At 48.2% G+C, this 25,937-nt stretch overlaps 1 protein-coding gene across 1 annotated transcript in view; it reads right to left on the reverse strand.

Moving 5' to 3' along the window:
• Window positions 1-17,888: 17,888 nt before the first annotated feature.
• The window catches only part of DCDC2C (doublecortin domain containing 2C), a 63,955-nt gene continuing 55,906 nt past the window's right edge, over window positions 17,889-25,937 (reverse strand). The window contains exons 10-11 of the mRNA XM_043453598.1: window positions 21,329-21,376; window positions 17,889-17,914 (exon numbers count right to left, since the gene is read on the reverse strand). Of these exons, the coding sequence (XP_043309533.1) occupies window positions 17,891-17,914; window positions 21,329-21,376 (72 nt within the window). The 3' untranslated portion in view covers window positions 17,889-17,890. The remainder of the gene's footprint in view (window positions 17,915-21,328; window positions 21,377-25,937) is intronic.

Raw genomic sequence — 25,937 nt, forward strand, 5'->3', positions numbered from 1 at the left:
GCACTTGGAGACCACACGGGTCCAGCCCAGGTGACAGAGTTGTGGCCCTCTCGGGAAGCGAACCCTTGGAGAATGGTGACAGGTTAGATGAAACCCAGGCGCTGCTTCTGAGCTGAGCCACCTCCCTTTTCTTGAACAAAATCCTTTTTCCTGAACCTGCAATATTGGCTCTATTTGAACTGGATCACAGATCTTCCTAGAAACGTGAAAGGTTGCCTCTTTCCCTAACCACAGGGCGACAGGACCGGCTCTCAGTCAGGCCTGCGTCTGAGCGGCCGAGGTGACCGTTCGTCCCTGGGGGTCTGAGCAGAGCCTCTCGAGATTGGCCTCCGATGTGAGACGCTGGGGTGAGACACACCTCTGAGGTCCCTCTCAGCTCTTCTGCTTCCTCACAGCATCTCTCAGGAAAGGGGCTCAGTTTATGTATCTTTCCTCTTTGCTGATTTAATTAGTGCCTGCTGTCTCTCCTGGGGCCCATGATGGACAAGTCTGCGGGTACAGTGGCTTTTGTCTCCCAGGCCTGCCTTGCCGCAGGACCAGATCCCCAGGCCTTCTCACCGTTGGGAATTTCATTTATCTTCCTTTTTTCCTAAGAAAGCCAGTAAGTCCCACATGGCTTCATCTCTGCCTGATGCCAACAGTGTGAAGCTCTTGTGTTAAAAAGCCTCACTGAAATAATGACGCTATATCCTAAATTCCAACAGTACTGGCTCTGATCAAAGAACTTGGAGCTCAAGTGAGATGAACCAAACTTCCGTCTTCTTGGCAGGAAGCTCCGTGCAGGCAAATGCAGACAAGTTCTGACGGCAGAAGTCCTAACCTCGATGCTGACGGGCCTTCGGACACTTCCCTCCGAAAGGAGACGTGACAGATACACACGACAGAGGAGAAGCCCGGTACTCTGCGGATCACCTGCGTCACCGCAGGCTGTCAGTCTCACCCGCCCTTGGCACAGACGCTCAGACTGAACCCAACAATGCATTAAAAAGACCACACACCATGATCAAGTGGGGTTTATCCCAAGGATCCAAGGATTTTTCCATATCCGCACATCAGTCAATGAGATACAATACACCACATTAGCAAATTAAAGAATAAAAACAATATCATCATCTCAATAGATGCAACAAAAAAAGCTTCTGACAACAAAGGCCATATATATGACAAGCCCACAGCTAACAGCACACGGAAAGCAGAAAGCATTATCTCTAAGATCAGGAACAAGACAATGGTGCCTATTTTCACCACTTTTATTCAAAATAGTTTTGGAAGTCCTAGCCACAGCAGTCAGAGAAGAAAAGAAATAAAAGAAATCCAACTTGGAAAAGAAGTAAAACTGTCACTGTTTGCAGATGACATGATACTATACATAGAAAATCCTAAAGATGCCACCAGAAAATTACTAGGTCTTGTCAATGAATTCAGCAAAGTTGCAAAATACAACATTCATACACAGAAATCTCCGGGCACTTTCTTTTTTAATTGCATGACTCTAACCTAGAAGGAGGAGGCGACCTCTGCCAATAATACTGCAGAGGTAGTCGTCCTGAGCTGTATATAAGGACAGTCTTATATTTAAGAAATACAATATTGAGAAAAACTCAGATAAGAACTTCTGGCATTTCCGATTCTTTATGTGATAAGCTAACCATTCTGCTCCTCTCCCAGGTCACAAGTGAGCAGCACTCGCCGTGAACACAGCAAACCTCACTCTCTGGTGGTGGGACCGAGTCAGGCAGGGCGTAAGACTGTGTCTGAATCCCTCACTACAGTCAGCATCTCCCAGCGGGAACACGGCCCTGAATATTGTCTAAAGGAGGAACGAAAGGTCCTTGACTTTGTGTGATGACTAAACTGTTATTATTTGGTCTCGTTTGACTATTTGCCTTTGTTTCTGCATGTTCTCGGTTCTCTGATTAAACTTATTCCTTGGCTGAAGTTTTTCCACAGACAAAAGGCAGGCTGAGGACACAGGGGTGGGGAGGAAGGACCATGGGGTCCTGCTCCATTTCACATCAAACCAGGATGGCAGGTAAAGTACCAGGAACACTGATCAGGGTTTCATTTCAAAATAATTCATCAACTAAGGAATCAGCCTGTGTGTGTGCGCGTGCGTGCGCGCGCATGCTCAGTCACTCGGAGTGTCTGACTCTTTGTGACCCCATGGACTGTAGCCCACCAGGCTCCTCTGTCCATGGGATTCTCCAGGCAAGAATACTGGAGTAAGGGTGCCATTTCCTTCTCCAGGGGATCTTCCCGACCCAGGGATCAAGCCCACATCTCTTTTGTCTCTGACATTGACAAGCAGATTCTTTACCACTAGTGCCTCCTGGGAAGCCCCACCAGCCTTTACCTCTATCAAAAACTTCTTCTCTGATTCTCCAGGTCTCTTCCATCAGACCTGGATCCCATGAACAAGGTTGGGAAAGTTGCCCCCAGCTTGGGAGTTTCTCAGGATTCTCCCAGAAACTCACCTCCTCTCTGTAACCCCGTGTCCTCTCAGTGCCTTGAGAAGTAGCCTGGGAAGGGGTGTTTTCCATCCCTGACACGCACCACGGTAGTGAAGGTGCCAGGAGGAGGGGGCCGCAGCCCAGATTTGGGTGGACACAAGGCCCCTGCAGGCTCCTCCTCCACAGCATCTTCAAGAAGGTGTGAGAGCAGGACAGGCTCAGCCATCGTGCAGACGGCCAGAGCCAGCGTGCTTGGAGCTCTGCCCTGTGCCTGCACATCTCCTACCACCCCTGGGCCGCCAGGTCCAAAAATGTGCTCAGCTGACCTTGAGTAACAGGGACTGAATGGTGTGGTCCCTGTCCATGCACCCGTGGACATTGTAGTGCATTCATACAGGTCTTGCACCATCAGGGAAGCAGCTGGTTGAATCCACGGATGCAGAAGCTCAGATACTTAGGACCAGCCGGTGACTATGTCATACTTGGTTTTCCCCACAACTCCTTCATTGTTCAGTGGTCAGTTATCAGTTGTATTGGTTGTGTGTTCCATCCAACAGAATAATTCGTCTTTGAAGACAAAAAAAATACGCTTTCTTATTTGGGTCTGATTCCCCCAAACCTGGCCCAAGCCCAGCACTTGGGGATATTTAATGAACTCAGATGTGTGCATGAACGGGGGAATGACTGAGCCTTGCACTTAGGAATCCACAGGACATAAAAGCCTTTTTTAAAAAGCCCCTATGTCTGATGAGCTGTTTCAACCAGACTCAAGTATATGGTGAGACGGAATCCACCTGACTGCAGTTCCCACCCTAAGCTGTGCCATCCCCAGACTCACCTTCCAGAGACCTCATCCCCAGATCACCTTCCAGAGACCTCATCCCCAGATCACCTTCCAGAGATCTCATCTCCAGATCACGTTCCAGAGATTTCATCCCTAGATCACCTTCCAGAGACCTCATCCCCAGGGCTCAGGGTACCCACTCCTCTGTCACCAGCATGGAAGAAGGTGGTTAGGTCCCAGACTCGTTCTGAGCTTTTGCAGCAATTGGAAAAGCAAGTTAAAGGTATCTCTAAGTGAGCCTAGGAATGTTTTCCAGGCTGAAAGCGGGGGTAAAACTGACAGGAATACAGCTCTTCATGTTGAAGCAACTGAGAAAAACACATGGAGAAGAAGTAAAACAATATAAAATATAACTGGGACTTGCAAATGATAAGCAATTTATTTTCCTTTCACACCATATTGAATCACAGAGAAGAGTGATGTCATTATTTTATTATTTATAGCTACTGGGACTTAGCCATCTGAGACTTGGCTGGGGTATCTGGATTTCAGACCATTTGTTTTCTGCTTTTATCATTAATCATCCCTCCAGCCAAACACTGGAGCTACAGAAATGCAGAGATCCCAAGCTCCCAGCTGTTGTGAGCACGGAAGACTTAGTGTGAAGCAGGGTGTTTGCATGTGTGTCCTGTGGGCCAAAGATGGTGGAAACACACGTCGGTGGGTGGCGCTAGCATTACAAAAGCTGTCAGGAGTCCCCCCGCCCCCATCCTCCCGGGCGGACAGGGCAGCAGGTGTGGTGAGGACCAGGGAAAAGGGCCTCAGGTCAGACTCCCCGTGTCCTGGATGCCTGCCTTTGGTGGGTAACACACAAGCTCCCAGCCCGCTTCCTGATTTGCAAAACCCTCCCCTCACTGTCCTCCCGCTCCTCATCCCCGTGGTACCCCCTTGCTGACAGGTGCGCTGCTGAGATGCACACGGTTACACCGAGCTTCACTCCCTAGTGGTTGACCCGGCCACTCGGCCTCCCCGACCCTGGGCGTCCAGCCACTGACATCCAAAGATGGCATGAGTCTCTCACCTCAAAAGAGCATGACCTTCGACGGCTGCTGTGACATTGCAGTGCCCAGCGTGGCAGCCACATGTCACTATCAGGCGCCTGAAACACGGCTCCTCCAAACTGAGATGCGGTGTAAACACAACACACACGCTGGACTTGAAGTCAGGCGTCCCGCTCATATCTTACACTGGCCGACATGGAAGAGAGAACATGCTGGTCTATGGAGCTCAACACGACACGTACTGTTAAAATTAACTGTGTACCTGTTTTACTTCCTTTAGTGTGGCTGCTGGAAGACTTGGAATTGTACACGTGGCTCCCGTCTGTGGCTCCCACGTTCTCCTCCTCTTGGATGGCGCTGTTCTAACTCCCTGCCTGGCCCAGCCCTGGGTGGTGCGGGAGTCGCTCTGGTCCAGCCGCTGTGAGACAGCAGGCCTGGAGGAAGGGGTGGCCTGTCCAGAGCAGCTGGACTCTTGGCTTCAGTCTTAGTGGCATCTTCACGCATCAGTAAGAGCTCAGGGGACTTCCCTGGCGGCTCCGTGGTGAACAATGCAGCAGATGGGGGTGCGATCCCTGGTCCAGGAAGATCCCACATGTGGCAGAGCGACGAAGCCCATAGGCCTCAAACGACTGTAAAACTAGTAGTTGTTTCCGGTCATCGGAGCCCAGGAGTGGGGGGCGGGGCAGGAGGAGTTGATGGGGGCAGGTGGAGGCAATGACGAGGTGAGTCCAGGAAGGCAGAAACAGACGCAAAGTGGGTGCAGGGGGCCAGGCCGGGGGCCACTGAGCTGGGAGGAGGGACTGAGAGGGTCTGCACACAGTTGCGGCCGGCCGGCAAGGCAGGACGGACCCGCAGTGCCCACAGCCCAGGTCACGATTATGCCAGAAGGTAACGCAGGTGCCGAATTCATTTCCTAGAGACCAAACTGCGTGCCCATGACTTTGATAATCTGCAAAGGGAAACCCCCCTCCACACCCACTTAACTCAAGTTCTCGAATTCACTTGGCCACTGGGGTAACTACTTTGAAACCTGGACACGTGCCTGGTTATTCAAGTCCAATTTCCCATAAAACAGTTCTCCTTTTGTCTTATATTCTAGCATTCCTTAAATCAGAAGTGTGAGTAAATAGGCCATTTCTAACATAAACGTTAATATCCCGTTATGTTCCTCAGTAGCCATCCTGTGAGCAGCCTCAGCTGCGCCCAGGCAGCCCCCACCGACTCTGAGAAACCCGGAGTTCAGACCCAAGACCTCAGAGGGGCCGCGCCCGCTGCTCGGACCAGCAGGACCAGAGGTGGGGAGGCCGGCGGAGGAGGCGGGGCCCTCAGATTTGAGAGAAGGTCCTTCTGCCCCGGAGGTGAAAGGTTCTCACCTGCTGCTGCTGCCGCTGCTAAGCCACTTCAGTCGTGTCTGACTCTGTGCGACCGCAGGGACTGTAGCCCACCGGCTCCTCTGTCCATGGGATTCTCGAGGCAAGAATCCTGGAGGGAGTTGCCATTTCCTTCTGTTCCCACCTGAGCAGGGTCCATTTTCAGCGTCTGTGTGAGCCCGGTCCACCTCCCCAACAGGGAGGGACCTGTAGGCACGAGGGGACCACAGCCCCTAAGAGGGCGGGCGGTCATTTCCCCACCAGCCAGCACATCGGGGAGCTCAGAGCTCTCCTTTTTCCTACAACACAAAGTGTATCTGTATATTTATATGCATCTATATACTTATAAAAAGGAGGATTTGGGGCCCTTGAGTGTTTAGGAGCATTGCTTTTTCTTTTCATTTTAAACTCTCTACCTTATACTGAAGTACAGCCAATGACAGTGTGATGATAGTTTCAGTGGACAACAAAGGGGAGAGGCATTTATCACCCACGCGTGACCGCATTTTTCTGTGTCTAGACTCCAAAAGCATGCCTACAAAGCACGCTGTGGGAACCCCTTCTGGCTTCCCCGGCCGTCAGGGTTCCTGGGGTCGCGTCGCGGATTCCACCATGGCCGCCTGCACGGCCCGCCAGGGCCCCTTCCCGCCGCTTCCGCTTCCGGCAACACCGCAGCCATGACAGGGACGTGCCGGCCTCCCGGCGTTCCCAGCTCGTCGGAACGCGGCACCTCGGCGGGGCCCGTTCGAACCCCGTCCCCGGCTGACCCGTGTGGACTCGGCACTCCCCGAGCCCTGCGAGGCCTCGCTCCAGACGACGGACGGGGCTGGGCGGCGGCCGGGCTTCGGCGACCCCTGGAGGAGTGCGGCCGACCCTCCGGGGAGCGGCGTGTTTACTCTTCCGCGCTGCACGCAGACATGTGCCTTTGTTAACGCAGACTTACTAACCGGCCAGAGGATCTCAGGGACAAAAGAGCGTCCTCATTCTTCAAGTGAGGAAGTGCTGGCTCACGGGCTCCAGTCGGCTGAAGGAGCATGCAGGGTGCAGCCCAGGCCTCCCCAAGACGTGCCCTCGGGCAGGACTGTTATTCCGAATTTAAGGCAGGCCAGACCCTGCAGGCTCAAGACAAATTCCTGGGCCCCTCCCTTAACTACCTAACGAAATTTAAACTGGGTTTTCCCCAGAGGCGTGACTGCTGGAGTCCAGTTCTGTGCGAGACCCAGCGCCTGCCCTGCCCCGCGTTGTCCGGGCAACGGCCCTCCTGACCCCGGCAGCCCCAGGCCCGTCCCATTCCTGAGCTCAGGGTGCTGTGTGAACCCCATTTTCCCTTCCTGCCTCTGACCCCCTTGACTGTGTGAGGTTTCCATTCACACATATTAAATTAGATTAAATTAAATTAGGTTTTCTCCTGTCCATCACCCTATGCCTTGGGCAGCTATCTGCTGTCTTCCTTCACCACGGTCTGAGCATCTTCCCCGCAGGTACTGCCACGAGGAATGCACCCAAGGGCCTCAGAAAGACCAGTCAAGGAATCTGTCCCCTACCTGAGCCTGGGGACAAGGAGGTTGGGGGTTCTGCCGGAGAGAATGGAGATTCTTGCATTATGAGCTACACAGAGTTGAAATGGGTCATTGGGAAAGGCCCTGATGCGGAGAAAGACTGAAGGTAAAAGGAGAGGGGCGGCAGAGGATGAGATGGTTGGATGGCATCACTGACTCGATGGACATGAATGTTAGCAAACTCCGGGAGATAGTGGAGGACAGGGAAGCCTGACGTGGTGCGGTCCATGGGGTCTCAAAGAGTCAGACATGACTTAAGAACTGAACAACAAGAGTTGAATGTAGCCTGTGCCTACATGACTCTGACCCCATGAAAATCCAAAACACGAGACAAACAGCATTCTGGATTGCTCTCAGCACACTAGATTTCGTTTCTGGCTGGCCAAGGTCACTCCTTTGGGCATTAATATGAGCAGCTCAACACATCCCCTCACTAGAAATGCAGTGAATCCTCAAAGAAAGGAAGAGAAGTGGCAGACATAAACGACCTACTTCAGACCACGGCCAGCAAGTCATCAGAGGGTAAATTTTTTCAGAATACTTTCCATTGGCAAACTGGGCATGTGTACAGAACAGCTCAAAGGGTGGATTTATTTCTGGACGTCTATCCTTGACTTTCTGATCTGACATTCCTAAAGGTCTAGATTGATTAATGGGCTTCCCAGGTGGTGCTAGTGGTAAAGACACCACCTGCCAATGCAGGAGACATAAAGACATGGGTTCAATCCCTGGGTTGGGAAGATACCCTGGAGGAGGAAAATGGCAACCCACTCCAGTATTCTTGCCTGGAGAATCCCATGGACAGAGGAGCCTGGCGGGCTCCAGTCCATGGGGTCACAGAGAGTCGGATAACACTGAGCAACTGAACACAGAATGATTAACTTTGTATGCTGTGATATTTTACAATGAGCAATAACAAAGGGCTGGTTTGCCACTACCAGGGAACCTCTTGGGCTTCCTGCTTGCTGCACTGGACTACGACGTCCCACGAAACACCATATGAAGCTTGCTACCACAAGGAAGCCTCAGAGTTATCAATACTTTAATAAGCCAGGGAGACTCATAATTCTGAATCCCACCTAGGAAATTATGGGGAGCTGCTCTTGCAAGTTATTTCCTCTGGAAATACTCTTAGCCTGCCTCTGCAGTCACCACATGAAGGTGGAGAAGCTTAAACGGAATAGGATTTACTGTCTCCTGCTGTTCGGATGCAAATTCATGCAGCATCGGTATCTGAAAACCTTCTCCAGAGATGTGAGCCAGCTCCTCCTCCTGTCTGTCAATTTATTATTTGTGTTGACAACTCACACCGCTGGTATCAAAGGGCAGATTGGACGTCAGAATTAGCAATCTTGGGCGCTAAACTAAACTAGAGAGGAAAAAAGCCGTCTAAAATTCAAGTGAACTCACATGAACCCCAAGAGTATGGGGGGAGATGGACCGACCTGGAGTCCGCACCGAGAGCAAACCCATGGGAGACCAGCAGGTCGGAGTGCGTGGAGGTGCCCTCCCGCCGGGCCTGGCTCAGCCCTGCGGCCGCTCCGCGCCCACCCCCCTCCCACCAGAGAAGCCGGTCCACACTCTGCCCTGTGCCCTCCAACCCCTCAAACAAAGAGGCCGGAGTGACACCTGCACGAAGGTGCGCGCTCTGCACCTGCGGCGTCGGAGAGGCTGCCTCCAGGGCAGGGGAGCGGAGCACCAGGAGCCACCAGGTGAGGGGCTGGCCGCATCCTCCCCTCAGGGGCACAGGCAGCGGGTCCTGCCCTGGGAAAGGATGCCCAGGCCCTTTGTTGCCTGTGCTCTGATCTGCGGAGAGCATCACTGAAGAGCATCTTGTGTAAAAACTGCAGGAAAAACATGAAGACATCATTTTCCAACTTTTTAAATTTTGAATATCCTTTGTGAATTTTTTTTCAGGAAAGAATTCATCTTCATGGGCATGTAAACTTGTTTTACCATTGAAAAATACACAGTGGAAACTTTATTCAAACTAATGTCTGTTAGTGTCGCCCGTGAACAATGCCAACAACACATTACACCCAACATTTTCTAATTCTCTAAACCTCAAATTTTAATCTAAACCTCAAAATTTAGTCAAATCTCATATTCTTTTATAAGTGTTTTATTTCAGCATTTAAAGTCAGAAATTTGAGGAATAAACATAGCGCCCTATGAGTCCATGATGTGCAGTTAAAGTTGGGCTTTCTCTGAATTTTCTTTTCATTTGTTTAGTTGAGTTATGAGCTGTGAATAATACTAGACATACCTTATAAATTGGGCTTCCCTGGTGGCTCAGCTGGTAAAGAATCTGCCTACAATGCGGGAGACCTGGGTTCAATCCCTGGGTTGGGCAGATTCCCCTGGAGAAGGGAAAGGCTACCCACTCCTGTATTCTGGCCTGGAGAATTGCATGGACTGTATAGTCCATGGGGTCGCAAAGGGTCGGACACGACTGAGCGACTTTCACTTCAGTTCACCTTATAAATAAGCAGCAGAGATACTGCTTAAAAGAAATCCATAATCTTGGTGATAGGCAGCTTTCTTCCAGCCTAGATGCCATTTCCAGTTACAACCTGTGCCCCCCTATTTGAATTGATGGCCACATCACTAACACTTCATGAGAAGACACGCTGCCCCTTGGACAGCCACAGGAGGGCTGTGGCAGACGACCAGGGAGCCAACTAAAGGGAGACGCCCGTTACAGGAGCAGAGGTGGGCAGCTTCTCCCCCTACCCAGGCTCACACGAGACTCAGGAAGCAAGCAGAAGACCCTGGAAGCTGGGGTCACCAGCACAGCATCTGTGCTTCAAAGTCATGCATTTTCCACGGACAAGAGCCCCAGCACTCACCCACGGTCTCCAGTATTCTTGATTTGCATGGCTCACAAAACACGTTTTACTGTCTTGTTTCTCATCCATACTGGAATAAACATTTCTCAATTTTTTCTAAACTCTGGTTATAGTCTGTTCAAAATCAGTTGTAAGCTTTGATCAGATTATTCCACAAACAGAGCCAAATAAAGTGTTTAACCTTATATAACTGCAAGCTTTGGCAACTTCCAATTATTGAGGGAAAAGCTTAAAACCAGGAGGTTCACTGAAATGTATCCTTAGAAAAGCAAAGCACGGGACTTCCCTAGCAGCGCAGTGGTTAAGACTGTGAGCTTCCACTGCAGGGAGCTCAGGTTCCATCCCTGGTCTGGGATCCCAGATGCCACGCACTGCAGCCGAAAAAGCCATGGAGGCATTCAACATATTGAACGATGAGAGTTCAAGTGGAGGGCTTAATTTGGAAATCCCATAATTTTGTGGAATTTTGTCAACTGGTAGGAAGTTTATGAAGAACCTATTTTTTAATTGGATAAATTTACATTTTATCACAATAACACAAAATTGAGAGGTTCTGTGATTCTGCAGCATAAAAACGTAACAAAACATTAAAAAAAAAATAATTAAGAATAGAAAATGGTGATCTGGGCTGATTTATGTGTGTGTGTTCTTGAACTCCAATTAACTACAGTTTCCAGAGGACAGAACTAAAATTAATCTAAGAGCTAAGATGTGCAGAGAACAGGAAAAGAGATCTTACAGCAGAAAGTGGGAAAATGTAGCATTTGCCTCATCTATCAGTGTGGATTATCACACTGGTCAATAGGGCCCACCCAATGAAATGCCTGGAATAACTGTCCTTTCTCAACAACCTGAAGTCCAATGAGGCAAATTTTTGACCACTAAAACCATGAGGAAGGTTTTATTAGGTATATAAAACAAGCCACTCATTTCTAAGGTGTTGAGTATATTTTCATTATCTTATAACCAAAAAAAAAAAAAAGAAAGAAAATCTATAAAAAAAAAAAAAAAGTCATCAGTAGAAACAACTTCTTTGCTGAGTTTTGTTCTGTAAAAATATTTGTCAAAAAAAGGTGCCCTGCATGTAAGCAATGAGCAAACTACAAAAATATTTGCCTGAAGTATTTTTTAATTCCAATATTTTTGAAATAGTAGTGGGGATTTTCACACTTAGCAAAATTTTCTCTGAGTTTACCAGGTCCCTCAGCACCTCTAGAGAATTTTCTGAATTAAAAATATAATAGTGTGCACAGAAGATGCAATAATTAGACCATATTAAACACTGATATCTTTTAAAAATACAGGGACATGGTATTAAACAAATATAATTTTAGGAAGGCAATTAACATACGTGAATATGTACCAAGAGTGGCTATTCTGCTTTTTCTTAGTTCAGATTATCTATATCAAAAAGTCCTGTTTGCTTTAATGTATGTGGACACTTTTTATTTTATATAAAACTTGCTTTTTCAGAAGTTTCAAAACGTGCTTTTTAATAGAACCATCTTCAGATGCACCAATGTGGTAAAAGTTAGTTTGGAGGCCAGTCACTCTCAGAGTGTGTGTGTGTGTGTGTGTGTGTGTGTGTGTGTGTGTGTGTGTGTGTGTGTGTGTGTGTGTGTGTGTGTGTGTGTGTGCGCGCGCGCATGCACACCTGGGTGTATGTCTGTCTTCTCTCCCTCCCTCCCTTTATACACACATACATATATTAAATTATTTTAGTAGCCTTTCTCACTATCAAAAGTACCCTAGTTCAGATGATATTATAAGACCATCGTAGTCATTTGCTTAATGGAGAATGCTTCAGCTTTTCCTTCCCTGCTTCCCTTTAGGTGGAGGAAGAATAACGCTTCCTCCCACATTTACCCAAGAGCTTCCCTGGTGGCACAGCTGGTAAAGAATCCGCCTGCAATGCGGGAGACCTGGGTTCGATCCCTGGGCTGGGAAGATGCCCTGGAGAAGAGAAAGGCTACCCACTCCAGTATTCTGGCCTGGAGAATTCCATGGACTGTATGGAATGGGGTCGTAAAGAGTCGGACACGACTGAGTGACTTTCACTTTCACTTTCCACATCCACCCAAAGTCAAGTGAAGGAGACTCTCACATGTACCAATCACAGAGCCTGAGGACTTCCAAGACTGAGGACTTGACATGCCATTCCCCAGTCTGGTGGCGATACGGGATTACTGATCTGCTTCTCTGTGTTTTTTTGGGGGCTCCAAAATCACTGCAGATGGTGATTGCAGCCATGAAATGAAAAGACGCTTACTCCTTGGAAGGAAAGTTATGACCAACCTAGACAGCAGATTAAAAAGCAGAGACATTACTTTGCCAACAAAGGTCCCTCTAGTCAAGGCTATGGTTTTTCCCGTGGTCATGTATGGATGTGAGAGTTGGACTGTGAAGAAAGCTGAGTGCTGAAAAATTGATGCTTTTGAACTGTGGTGTTGGAGAAGACTCTTGAGAGTCCCTTGGACTGCAAGGAGATCCAACCAGTCCATCCTAAAGGAGATGAGTCCTGGGCGTTCATTGGAAGGGCTGATGCTGAAACTGAAACTCCAATACTTTGGCCACCTCATGCGAAGAGTTGACTCATTGGAAAAGACCCTGATGCTGGGAGGGATTGGGGGCAGGAGGAGGAGGGGACGACAGAGGATGAGATGGTTGGATGGCATCACTGACTCGATGGGCATGAGTCTGAGTCAACTCCAGGAGTTGGTGATGGACAGGGAGGCCTGGCGTGCTGCAATTCATGGGGTCGCAAACAGTTGGACACGACTGAGCAACTGAACTGAACTGAACTGAACTCTCTGTGTTTATATAAATCAAGAGAGAACAGAATTAAAAACATGTGGCAGGTGGAAAAATGGAGGCATCTGCATTCTCACCTGTTGCCATGTCAAGAATGCCACAAGAGAAGCATTTCTGAAATAGCAGAGTAAGGACCATCAAAAGTCCACTCCTCCATAAAAGTAACAAGAACACTAGCAAAAAGGGTCAAAATCACTTTTTTAGGACTCTAGAAATTAATCAAAGGATTGCAGCTGTCCAAGGAGCATTTATTTAAGAAAAATAACTGAATCTCAGTAGGAACAGCAGGCTTTGTGACATTTTAACTTGACCTATTCCTAGCTCCCTCTCCCCAGCTCAACAATCACCTTGAAAATGGATCATCTCACAACTGTGAAAACCACAGCTTAGCACCCACAGGAGAAGGCAGGATGGGTTTGTGTGCATGGGTGCATGCAGTCGCTTCAGGCATGTCCAACTCTGAGACCCCATGGACTGTAGTTTCTCTGTCCAGGGGATTCTCCAGGCAAGAGCACTGGAGACGGTTGCCCTGCCCTCCTCCAGGGGACCTCCCCGACCCAGGGGTTGAACCTGTGTCCCCTGCAGCCCCTGTACTGCAGGTGGATTCTTAACCCCCTGAGCCACCTGGGATGCCCAGAGTGGGTTTGGGGCCCTCCAAAACCTCATACCCAGTATCTCTGTCCAATCAATAGCTGAACACGGAACTCAGCAAACTCCAAGCTGGATAAACTCAAAGAGATATGTACCTAGACACATCATGATTGAACTATGAAAGCCAAAAGCAAAGAGAGAATCTTAAAACAATAGGAAAGAAGCAACTTCTCACATACATATAACTCGTGCTACTTCGGTGGAAACACAAACAGTTTACTTTACCATATACTTTTGTAAAAGAGAAATATGTCTCCACTCTGCTCATTTTCCTTCCGGCCTCCCTACTCAGTTGAGAAGGCTTGGCAGACATCCAAACTCTTTTTCCTACTTCTTCACTTTCTCTTGCATACCCCAATAGGTTCTGACACATTTCAATGCACGCCGACTTCCAAAGCGTGTTAAGTATCAAATATAAGAAGTTGACACTGTTGAGCCTGTTACCAATGGTTATGACTATATTATCAATAAGTGAAGTGAAGTTGCTCAGTCGTGTCCAACTCTTTGCAACCCCATGGGCTGTAGCCTACCAGCCTCCTCCGTCCATGGGATTTCCCAGGCAAGGGTACTGGAGTGGGTTGCCATTTCCTCTCCAGAGGATCTTCCCGACCCAGGGATCGAACCTGGGTCTCCTGCATTGTAAGCAGACGCTTTACTGTCTGAGCCACCAGGGAAGTCAGTAAGTGTAACAGAATATATGCTTAAGTTCTCAACATAGCAATGCCCCGTATCTTGGAGATGACAATATTTAAATCTCTAATCTTGGTAGGAGGAAGGTTCAAGAGGGAGTGGACATACATATAGTTATGGCCGATTCATGCTGTTATATGGCAGAAGTCAGCACAACATTGTAAAGCAATTATCCTCCAATTAAATAGTAAATATTAAAAAATAAATGAATTTCTAATTTTGAAAATTTAACCTTGTTGATAGCATATTTTTTTTTTTACTGAAATGCAAAGGTAAATAGCCTGCAGCTTCTTTAACTGTGACTAGAAGGCAAACAGCACACAGTTAAGAGCTCTATGTGTGCTCAGCGAAACAACCCCCCAACTCCGAACAGAGTGATGTGAAGGCATATATTATTTGCTGTAATTAAAATCTTTGCTAAAGAAAACTGTTAAATCTTTGCACTTAGCTACGTGGGTATTACTTTTGTCATTAAGAAAAAGTAAATTTTAAAACCCATTTCCCAGCTCACCTTGGTAACTTTTTTCTTTCTTTTGGAATTAATCATTCAGCAGATAAAATATTTTCACACACTTTGAACTTCACAAAGTGGAGATTCTAGATACCTCTTTGTGAGAACTTCCATGTTGCATAAAAATGAAACCATACCTTTCAATACACATTCCAGGAAAAAAAAAAGTCATGAGGGGAAATGTGCAGACGTTATTCCAAACCCTTCTGGTTTTCTGAACTATCCCTGTGAGCCTTAATTTTAAAGAATCACATTTCACTCTTCTAAATGTTTACTAAAAAGAAATATCATCAAGAAAAAGAATCAGAAAAACATGGGATCCACGAGAAGCCCTCATCTCTAGCTCCTGAGGGGACACTACTGCCTGGGGCCTCGCTTCACCCCGGACGTGGTTTCTTGCTGTTAAACTGTCCATATGTGAGACGGAAGCATCATGATGGAAGAAAAACTGACTTCAAGTGGATACAAAGGTGATTTTTTTAATTTAATGGTTTCCACTCCCAGGCCATCTGAAAGACATAAAAAAGCAGGTTAAAGGGAAAACTTCCTCCAGCTCTGGTCTGGCCACAGTCCACTCCCAGTTCTCATGAGAGCTGGTATTTCTGTGAGGTCTGGAGATTCTGGGTGATTTTCTGGGCCGCAGTCTGTGTCGTGTTGAGAGTCAGGATCTATGGTACGAGATGGAAACTAACAGCAGTGCATCCAGGCAGTGGTTTGCTGCGGGGCAGGCGCTGGTGCAGAAAACAACCTTGACAATTTATTTCAAAGTGAGTCTGAAATTAGTTCGGGGTGAGTGGTCATCTCATTTCGGTTGATCTAAGGAGACCCCTGGGGTCCCTCCTGCCCCGTCTCCATCTTCTCCCCCAACCCCAGCCCCCAGCCCGCATTCTCTAAAGGTGCTGAGCTACCATGGCATTGCTTGAATTTCAGTTTTTTTGTTTGATCGTAATACTGAATTGCTCCTCCAGCACCCAGACCACACTAAAGTTAGGCCACAAATGTGGGTATCATTGGATGCACTATTTTAAATGAAGCAATATTTATGTACCCATTAAAATAAAGATTCTATCTTATACCAGCACACTACTGTGAATTTTAGAGAGTTTAGTTTCATTTGTCACTACAATAATTCTACACTAAGACAGATTAAATATTTTAGTGATTTGTAACTAAAAAAATTTTTTTAAGGGGGAAATAAAAGAAACCATGAGTCCAAGTCCTACCCTGTCACTATAAGCTGCACAGGTCACCCGCGTCTTTGGGTCATTAATTAATCCCTATGGTGTAAACGCCATGATCTCTGGACTTGCTCCTAGCTCTCACATCATCCTTCTCGCTTACAGAAGACCAAGGTCAAGACCATCGGGTCCATGAAGGGTGATGTGGACCGAACTGGAGGTTCTTACCCCAAACCCATCTTCTTTCCGAAGTAACACACACCAGACCCAGGACTGAGGCCTTGGGCAAAGGGACTGGGACATACAGCTCTGAATTCCTTCTCATAAAACATAGTGAGAATGGGGCCAGGTCAGTCAATGGGTTCTCCATCAGAAACGTATTGATTAACTGAAAATATCTAAAGACAAGATGGAGATGGTTTCCATTTGATTGCAATTTCCTCCTTAGGGTGTAACAAATGCTACGGTCAGGTCTAACACCAAGAAACCATGAAATGGTGAAATAATAGCTCTCCTTTCTCCTTCCACAGGCAAACACTGTATTACTAATTAACAGATGGTAAAGAACTGGTATGATTTTTAACAAGGACTCGACAATCCGGAAATCCTTGTTGCCAGCTTTGTTCAGCAGTCGAGCACCTCAGGTAACCCTCCGAAGAGTCAAATCTGGTAATAATCTTCGCAGAAACTCCAGCTTGCCTTCTCTCATTTAACAGAGAAGACAACCACCAAAATGAAATGACGGGACAGCCAACGCTTTTAGTACCTCCCATGTGTTCTTGTTCGAAGGGCTTTTTAATAAGTGATATCACTGTCAATCACCCCAACAACCTGAGTCAGGCATTACTGTTAGCCCCAATTAACAGATGAGACACAGACCTAGTTCACGTACTTAGTGAGTGGAGAGGTCACAGTTGCGTAGTCTGACTTGAAAGTCCATTCTCCTCACCAACAAAAATACACCATTTACTGGGGCTCTATTGCCTATTTCTGACATGTATGTGCAGGCATATGTATAAGTGATGCAGATATGTTTGTATGTAGATTTATATATCACATGTATTACGTGTATGTTCAGTCACTCAGCTGTGTCCAACTCTTTGTGACCCTGTGAACTGTAGCTGCCAGGCTCCTCTTGTCTGTGGAATTGTCCGGGCAAGAATACTGGAGTGGGTTGCCATTTTCCTCCTCCAGAGGATCTTCCCAACACAGGGATTGAATCCGGGTTTTTTTGCATCTCTTACACTGGCAGCCTGATTCTTTACCACTAGCGCCACCTGGGAAGCCCCAATATGTATTATAATTATGTCTTAAATCACTTTTAGATAGGAAGAATTAATTATGGATAACTATGCAAATATGTATCATTTTGGGGATGGCTGAGTCGCTCTGGAATGCCACATATGGGCGAGGTTCTAAGAAAGAGGGATGATCTAGGCCACGTGACGACGGCCATTCAATCTCACCAACCACTCCCTCCCAGCTTTACACTCAGGGAACAGAAGAAAGAATTCCAGATACATTTAGTCTTAATCGTTGTTTGAAAACTTTATGTCTGGGCACCAAAATATGAAATTCACAATTGTAACATCTTACTGCCATACCTCTTCAGCATCATGTGAAAAAAATGCCTAATGTTATTTGCATTTGCCTTTTGATCTTTCTAGCTTCAGACTGTTGCTCTTCACAGCTACGGCTGATACTTTGTTTTCATGGTATCTGTTGTTCTTTGTCGTCTGCCTGAGTCAGCTGTTCTTGGGAGGGCTGTCCCAAGGATGCCGGTTCAGGGGGTTCTTGTTGGTCGGGCACCTGTTCCTGGGACGGTTGTCCCAAGGATAACTGTTCAGCTGATTCCTGCTTGTCGAGTTTCACGTCTGGTTGTCCTGGCGAAGGCTCCTGTGACTGCTGTCCCATTGGAGGTTCTCTTTGATCTTTTTCAACTGGGGTGTCTAGCCGTACAGGTGTATTTTTTTCCTCTAGAATGTCATTTGGTTCCTTTTCTTGTTTTCAGTAAACAAAATAAAACAAAACCACCAGTAAACACAATAGCCATCTAAACCACATGAACTAAATCATAAAATGACAAGCACTGCTACTATATCACTGATTCCAAAATGACAATGATAATATTAAGAAAATAGTTTTCACATATGACATTATACTGACAAAGTGCTTTTACATGTTTTATCGCTTTTACTCTCATTTAGAAATGTCCATTCACTGTTTAAAAGTTGACAAGCTACTGGGAAGGCTTGATTTTTCTAAGAGTCACAGAGGGAGGGAAGGCACTTTCATAAAAATTAAAAAGAAAGCATCAGTGCAGGAGAATCCAGAGCCGCTGTTCTCCAGAAGAGGCGCCAACACATGAAAAACTGCCTAAGCAGAGAGGAGGATTCCTGGGTGATGACCAACCTCCCACCAGCCCAACCGTGCTCGCCAACGCCAAGCGAATCCTGCAGAAATAAAATCCCCCTGCTGTCAGAAAGCAGAGGGTGTCCCTAAAACCTGAAAACACCACCGCTGGAAACAGCCCAAGGAAAGATGCCTTCAGCTGGAGCTTCACAGAACCCAGGAGAAGCCAGGTGCCTCACACCCTGGCACGCTGATACCTTCCTTCCCCCCAAACCTGCTCCTGCTCTTGTTTGCAGGAGTAACTTTGCACCAGAGCCCAATCCAGAGAGCCCAGCTCCAGCGTCAACTGCATCACTCCTATCCCTTCCGCGGCCAGGTCTGGTCCATGTGGTCCTGAAGTCCGTCTCTCCTGTGCAGCCCTACTCCATGGTCCACGCCATCTAATAGACGTTACAGACAGTAACACTCAACCTCTCCCGTCCCCGCCTCCTGCTGTCAGAGTGATGATTTTAAAGCACGAACCTGATCACATCATCTCCCCGCTTTAACATCATCTACAGGACAGAGGCCGGGCCCCTAGAGTGACACCCGGGGCGTGGCAGCAGTGACCAGCGGACCCAGCTGTGCTCCCGCCCTAGCATCCAGCTGCTGCGGATGGTTCCCAGCCAGCTCGCACCTGGGATGGGGGGCTAAGGCCTCGTCCGACCACAGGGCTGAGAACGTGAAGCCCTGTTCCCGGCTGAGCTGGGGAGGGTCTCATGTAACCTCCTGTCTCTCCTCTCCTCTGGAAGGTGGCAGCATCATGAAGCCCCCAGATCCCTGAGTCAGCGCTGGGAGGGGAGATGCCCAGGAGAGCCTCCACCCCGTGGTTAGTGTCGCGTCCCCGAGACCCGGGGCTGATACCTTTACCGGCACCTGGCCCCGCCTGCTCTCGGGGACACAGCAGACCCGGGTTAGGGCACCTGCGTCCCTGTCTCTCCCCTCACATGGCCCCCCAACATCCTTCTGCTCCGGCTGCACCGCTGGCTCCCACCGCCCCTCCACACTGGCCCCCTTGCCCTGACCTCCTTCTCAGCACTGCCCACCCCTCCAGCAGACCCCCTGACCCTTTGCAGTCCACCTGCACAATCCCCTCCTTTGTAACACCTCCCGTCGCCCCCTGCATCCTCTCTCCTGGCCCGGGATGTCAGCCACTCTCTCCCCGGGACATTTCCAGGGTCTCCAGCACAAGCCTCTATCTGTGTCTGCGTCCACCTGTGTCCCAACCCGGGAGCAATGAGCTTCCAGAGAACGGCAGAGCGGCTCCGAGCTCACCTGTAATTCTCTCAGCACTCGATGCCGAGCTCGGGGTGGGCAACTCCCCACTATTCTGTTTCCTTTTTAAAGGATGATTTAAGTGACTCATGAGTGCTGGTTCGTCTACCTACATTCAGAATAATCTTGGACAGATTGCCTTCTCTTCCTGGGTCTCAGTTATTTCTTTCTTGAAAAAAAAAAAACAGGTGAAAGTGGATCTTCAGAAATGTAAGATCATGGTGATATGTGATCAAAGGCCACAGTGAACTGTGATCACTGGTCCCTTCGCGGGTGTGGTTCCGGGGACCCCACGGATGTCCGGTTCCTTACATGACGGGACATGGTGTCTGCACACAACCTAGGCACGTTCTCCGATATACTTTAAATCATGTCTAGATTCTTAGAACGCTTAACATGATGCAAATGCTATCTGAGCAGCTGTTGCGCAGGACAGTTAGACACTGTAAACGGTCACCTGCACTTGGCAAAGTTTTGCTTTGGGAAACTTTCTGGAATTTCTTCCCTAGTATTTTTGATCCACAGTTGGTTGATTCCACAGATGTGGAAGGCAAACTGTACGCATGATACTTATTATTACCACAACAGGTTTAAAGAGAGAAAACAAAGGAGGGGATTGTTATAGAAGAAAGACTAAAAACCTTCACAAGGTAATAATCGATTATATGAAAATGAAAGGCCGAGGAGGTGAGAGGCAGGGGGAGGTGAAACTGCACTTGGCAAACCCCCAGGAAGGTGCAACTGCGCGCCACTCACACCGGCCTAGCACCTCCTCCAGGCTCCCTCCTGCACCGGGAGGCGGGCTGACCTCTGCTGGGTCCCAGGCCCCACCTGGCAGCTGCCTGAGGCAGGCGTTGTGTCCTAGGCATCTTTTTTTTCCCAAGTGCTCAGCTCAGCCTGGCACATGGAAAGTACTTGGAAAATGCTTGATAAATGAAAAAAAGGGAATAAATAATAAATGGACCATCAGTATCTAGTCCCATAGGTAAAGCATCCCTAAAGACATATAAACTTAGAATGTGCAAAGTTAAAAATGGTAGTGAGATGTGAATAACAGATCACCATACTCTTTAATATGAAATTGCATGAAAGATTAATATACAGTAATAATGTGCTGTATCAATATGTAATAAAACACATTTCAAAAATCCCTGAGTTCACATCACCTTTTAAATGCAATCATCAGTGAGGTGTCTCTGACCTTGCACACTTGTTCTATATTGCACCCTTTCAGAATTGAACCCATAATCCAACAGGCCCCCAAATGTGGCTAAAAACGTGTCACTTCAGGGCCCTAAAAATTTCCATATTTGTCTCAAGTCCCCTGTTGAAACCTGCACCTTCTTACTCCAAGGACAAGGTTTTTTTTTCCCCTCTTCTTTTCTTTTTCCTTATAAAATGCTATAAACACAGTGAAATCTTAAAATGACTGCATAGTTCAACAATGCAAAGTCTGCCTGGATGGAATCACTGGCTGACAGACAGTGTGACTGTGTTGCTGAGTGAAAACCCTCCTTTGTCAATCCGCCTAAATATGGTGCCATACAAAAGAGGGTTTGCAGAGGTCAGAGCACAGTCACCAGAGGGTCAGCTTTTGCTCCAAGCCAGACAGGCTGCGTGGACACTGCCCCCAAATGGAAGTTCCGGGGGTGGCCCAGCGGGGGCGCTGCGCACACATTTCCGGGGGTAACTGCCAAGGACCCGTCTCCCAGGCGCCCCACAAACCATCACGATAGCCATTCTCTTACCAGGAAACGGAACCACTTTCTTATTCTTGCTGAGGTTCTTGAGAGGTGCTGAAAAAAGAAAGAAAGGAAAACCCAGATATTAATACACCGACTGAAAGGTTTCCGTCCCATGAGACGGTGGAGTGAGACCCACGGCTAAAAGCACGCGGGGCATGCCAGCACGCAGAGGCGAGCAGAGGCGTTCAGGGCCATTTCCGTGGAAGCAGGACCCTGCATTATGACTCAGGAGGTCAGACCAATGTTATGCCAACCGTGGTCTCTGAGACTATGGGGCGACGGAATGTTGATCTTCTTGTTTCTCTTCTAAGAAAAAGAGCATATTTTAGTCAAGGTGTTTTTTTTTTTTTCTCCAGCTCTCCCTCCTGCAGTTTCCCAGTGGGCAGTGGGGGGCACGTGCTGGTATTTCCTTTCCGCCACACAAGGGACCCCAGGGGGCCAGCGGCTCTCCAGCCAGACCAGGAACCTGGAAAGTGCGCATGTCAGGTGTACCCCACCACCAATCAGACAACGTCACTCAGTTTCCATGGCAGCTGCTCGTCAAAAACCTCAACAGTAACGGGCAGGAAAATTATAATATTCCGTGTCCAGTGAAAAATGCTAAAACTAGAAATGTGCGATTTACATCAACACTTGCAAGTTACAAAGCGCTGGTACACACAAGCACAACGTAAATAAATGCAATAAGACTTCTGCCGATCCACCCACTGAGCCTCTCATCTGACATTCTGCTTTGATTTCAGGTACTTTCAAGTTCATGAGCATCTCTGCCAACCCACCAGCACGGCATGAAAACGGTCATTCTGTTACAGACGCGCTCCGAAAAACTCAGTGTGTCGTTTCCGCTGACATAATCAACACGCAAATATTTTTGCTAATAAGCCTTCCAGTTAAATTGAACTCAGGGGCCAAAAAGAACTAGACTGAGGCTGTTCTGAAGACCTGACGTGTTGGCAAGTGAGACGGAACAGACACGAGAGCAGCTGGGGGAGCTGCCGGTCAATAGGGAAGAAATCGGAGAAGCTGTTAGGAGAGATAACTGGAGAGATCAGACTGCCAGCAACAGCAGCTGAGAGAATCTGAACGTTGGAGCCGAGGGGAAAGGAGTGAGAACTGAGATTTTCAAGAGACGGCTGATTTCGTTGACAGTCGTGGGAGGTCAGAGGCCACCACGAACCACAACAGTTGCATGGAATCAGAAAAACCATTGCCTTTGTCCACAAACCAGCCCCCTAATGCCCGGTATACAGTCGTGTGATTTGAACGTACTGTTAAGTCCTGTGTTCAACACTTGCTTCAAAATCTTGTCTTCATTTTCACTCATTTTTGAGACTGCCGGAGTCTACTACAGCTGCTCATTATGAATTAAGATGTCAGGCTGAAATTTGTGAAAACGAATCCAATGTTTTGGTTTCAGGGGTAATTGCGTTGTGACAGTTAGGAACCCTAAGTTAGAGGGCATTTATTTTTGTGTTTGGTGACAGCCATGCAGGCATCTGGCCTCTCCGTGAGCAAGGCGCGTTTCAAACAATCAGCAGACGTTCACCGGGTCTCTGCGGTTTGCTGTTGTTTTTGTTGTTAACTCATGTCTGACTCTTTTGCAGCCCTGTGGACCATAGCCCGTCAGGGTCCTCTGTCCATGGGGTTTTCCAGACAAGAATGAGGGAGTGGGGACCTTCCCAACACAGGGATCAAAGCCGCATCTACCACTGAGCCACCCAGGAAGCCCCAGGCCCTTTTACAAATCACATCAGAGAGCAGTTTGAATTCACAGACTCTCTGACAGTGACTTAAAGACCCAACAGGAGACCTAGATTCACAGATCAACTCTGTTGATTCTAGATTCAACAGCTCTCCTGCAACCGGTAAGGGTTTTTATTCCTAAAATAATTCTGTTTTCTACATTCACATGTGCTGCTCATTACAGAAAACTTGGAAAACAGAGAATAGGCTCCCCCCCAAATGAAAGTAAATTTAAGTCATAGACCCACCACTTGTTGTTTTAAGTTGTAACCTAGATGAAGTCTGGAGATATAAAATAAGCACTTATCTCTGATTTTACAGCCTCAAGATAAATTCCCTGATGCAGACTGCTGATGGAGAGGCGTGTCCTGCAGGAACCGACCCAAGTCACATCCTCCCCAGGACTCGGTCTCCCCGCAGCCCTCTTGAGCGACAGCTGCTCACTCTGCCACATGCCTGGAAAGCGGGTTCCCAAGCCTTTATCCCTCCTCGCCCCTAAAACCACCTCAGCCTCTTTGCCGTTCACATCTTGAGACTGGACTGCCCACTCCCCCTCCCTGGAGTAGCTACACCCCGCCTCTTGGACCAGCTTAGCCCGTGGTCTAGGGTTGTTAGCAGACTCTGGATGCAGGGGCAGTGCTTACCATTCTTTGTCCCATGTAGCAAACCCAAGCATCACTTTACATCGAAGTAAAGGATCACAGAATATCACTAAGCAGGTCTCTCAAGTAACCAGGGGATCTTCCCAACCCAGGGACTGAACCAAGGTCTTTTACGAACGGAAGGAAGCACCACCTGGTTAGTGACTGCGGACTGCGCACTTGCGAGAGCGCAGTGAGACGTGATGGTGGATGCATGGCGTTCACAGCACAAGACTGGAATGGAACACAGTCAAAAATTATTCTTAGTGAGAAAAAAAAGTATTACTGTTTTGAATTAAACTTCAGGGACTTAAAACTGCCTTAGTCTCCTAGAAAAATGAAACTTGTAAACTCTCACAAAAGGTAAGGCGCTGCGGTGTTTTGGAAACAGTATAGCGACCAGTAAGACTTCCGAGATTTTTGAAGCACGGATTACACAGGCTGACAGGATGGATGGGTGTTAACAGCCGGAAGCACTCAGGAGGGAAGGTAACGCTGTCCGGGTGAGGTGTGAGACAGGCTCACGCCCTCCCCTGCACAAAGCTCCGTGGGGCCACAGTGAGCTCCCAAAGCTCTGTGTCCTGTGCGTGGGTGCAACACTGCTCAGAGGCCTCGGCGGCTGTCCTTGAACTTCGGAGCACCCAGGCAGAGCCCAGAGGCACTTGCAAACAAACTGGGGGGCGGGGGGTCCTGACATCACTCACAGCCCCCTCATCGGGCGCTCAGGATGGGCGTTACGGAGAAGCCCCCCCTAAGCCCCACTTCTGGGGCCACAGCCATGACCCAGCTCACCATCCCCAGCACCCAGCTCAGCGCCTCCCCGGCAAGAGTGGGGAGGGGGAAGCGGGCGGAGCTGCTTGAATCCCTGCTCTTTCCACTGTCACCTCTGCCACCAAGGACAAGGCAGGTAATCACTCTGGCTCCTCCTCTGTAAAATGACGATCGTCACCTGGCAAGGTGGTTAAAATGAAAATAAAAATCAGAAGGAGATGCCTGTGCAGGAATTATAAATTATTGTTACAGCAGATGGTTCAATACACATTTTGTATATACTTAAGGCTCCATAAAAGCCGACAGCATTTAATGGGTTTTTTTTCAAGTACGCAGGTCCTTGACTGCAGGGAAATGGCACTGAGAGGCTGGAAGGGAAGACGGGGTGGACTCTGTCCATGGAGACGCCTCTCTGGGGTGAACTGTCCCCTCGTGAGCATCCTTTTGTGGAAAATGGAATAGCAAGGAGGAGAAGCAGGGGCTTAGACACACCCTGAACTGCAGGTGTGTGTGTGTGAGTCACTTAGTTGTGGCTGACTCTTTGCAACCCGAAGAACTGCAGCCCTCCAGGCCTCTCTGTCCATGGGATTCTCCAGGCAAGATCACTGGAGTGGGTTGCCATTCCCGTCTCCAGAGGATCTTCCGGACCCAGGGATCGAACCCTGGTCTCCTGCATTGCAGGCAGATTCTTTACCATTTGAGCCACTTAGAAGTCCCTTAAACTGCAAGGACACGCCTATTTGTGATGCTCAGCAGGTTTCTTTCTGGCCACTAACCGGGAACCTGGGGCCCACGTGGCTGTCTGCTCCCCTGTAGGGTAAATACTACCTTCACCTTTTAATACCTGGGATCCACTTTATAAAAACCTCTCTTCTTGAAAACAGAATATCTTCTCTGATCACTTTACTGGCATTTATGAATGAGGATTTTCTCTTAAGTTACCAAGAAGAGTAGAAAATGGAAAGGTAGACATTCCCCCACATTCAAAGGAAATTGTGGTTGAAAGATTTTGATTGTGGAGACACTGACACTTACAATGCAATTTTAAAATTGAAACCCCAAACGTCACAACACAAGGTCAGACTGAGGAACCCTGTCTTCCTGGATCTGTCGCTCCTCCCAGGATATAGGTGAGAAACAGCATAGAATGCTGCGCAATGAACTCTGCCGTCTTGGAGCCTGAAGGCACCCCCCTCCCCTGACCCAGCCTCGCTGGGCCTGCTCCGACTCCTGGTGGCTCTGCTTCCTGGGGTCTGACTAGACTCCACGCTCACCTCTTCCACGGGAAATCATCAACTGTTCCTTCAGCTCTCTTTTCCCTTCAAGGCTCCCCCCGGGGTTGGTTTAATCTACGTTTTGTGTTAATCGCTCAGTTGAGTCCGACTTTGCAATCCCATGGATTGTAGCCCACCAGGCTCCTCTGTCCATGGAATTCTCTGGGCAAGAATACCAGAGTG

This window comes from Cervus canadensis, chromosome 30, assembly GCF_019320065.1.
Source record: "Cervus canadensis isolate Bull #8, Minnesota chromosome 30, ASM1932006v1, whole genome shotgun sequence".
In the NCBI taxonomy this organism is placed as follows: Eukaryota; Metazoa; Chordata; class Mammalia; order Artiodactyla; family Cervidae; genus Cervus; species Cervus canadensis.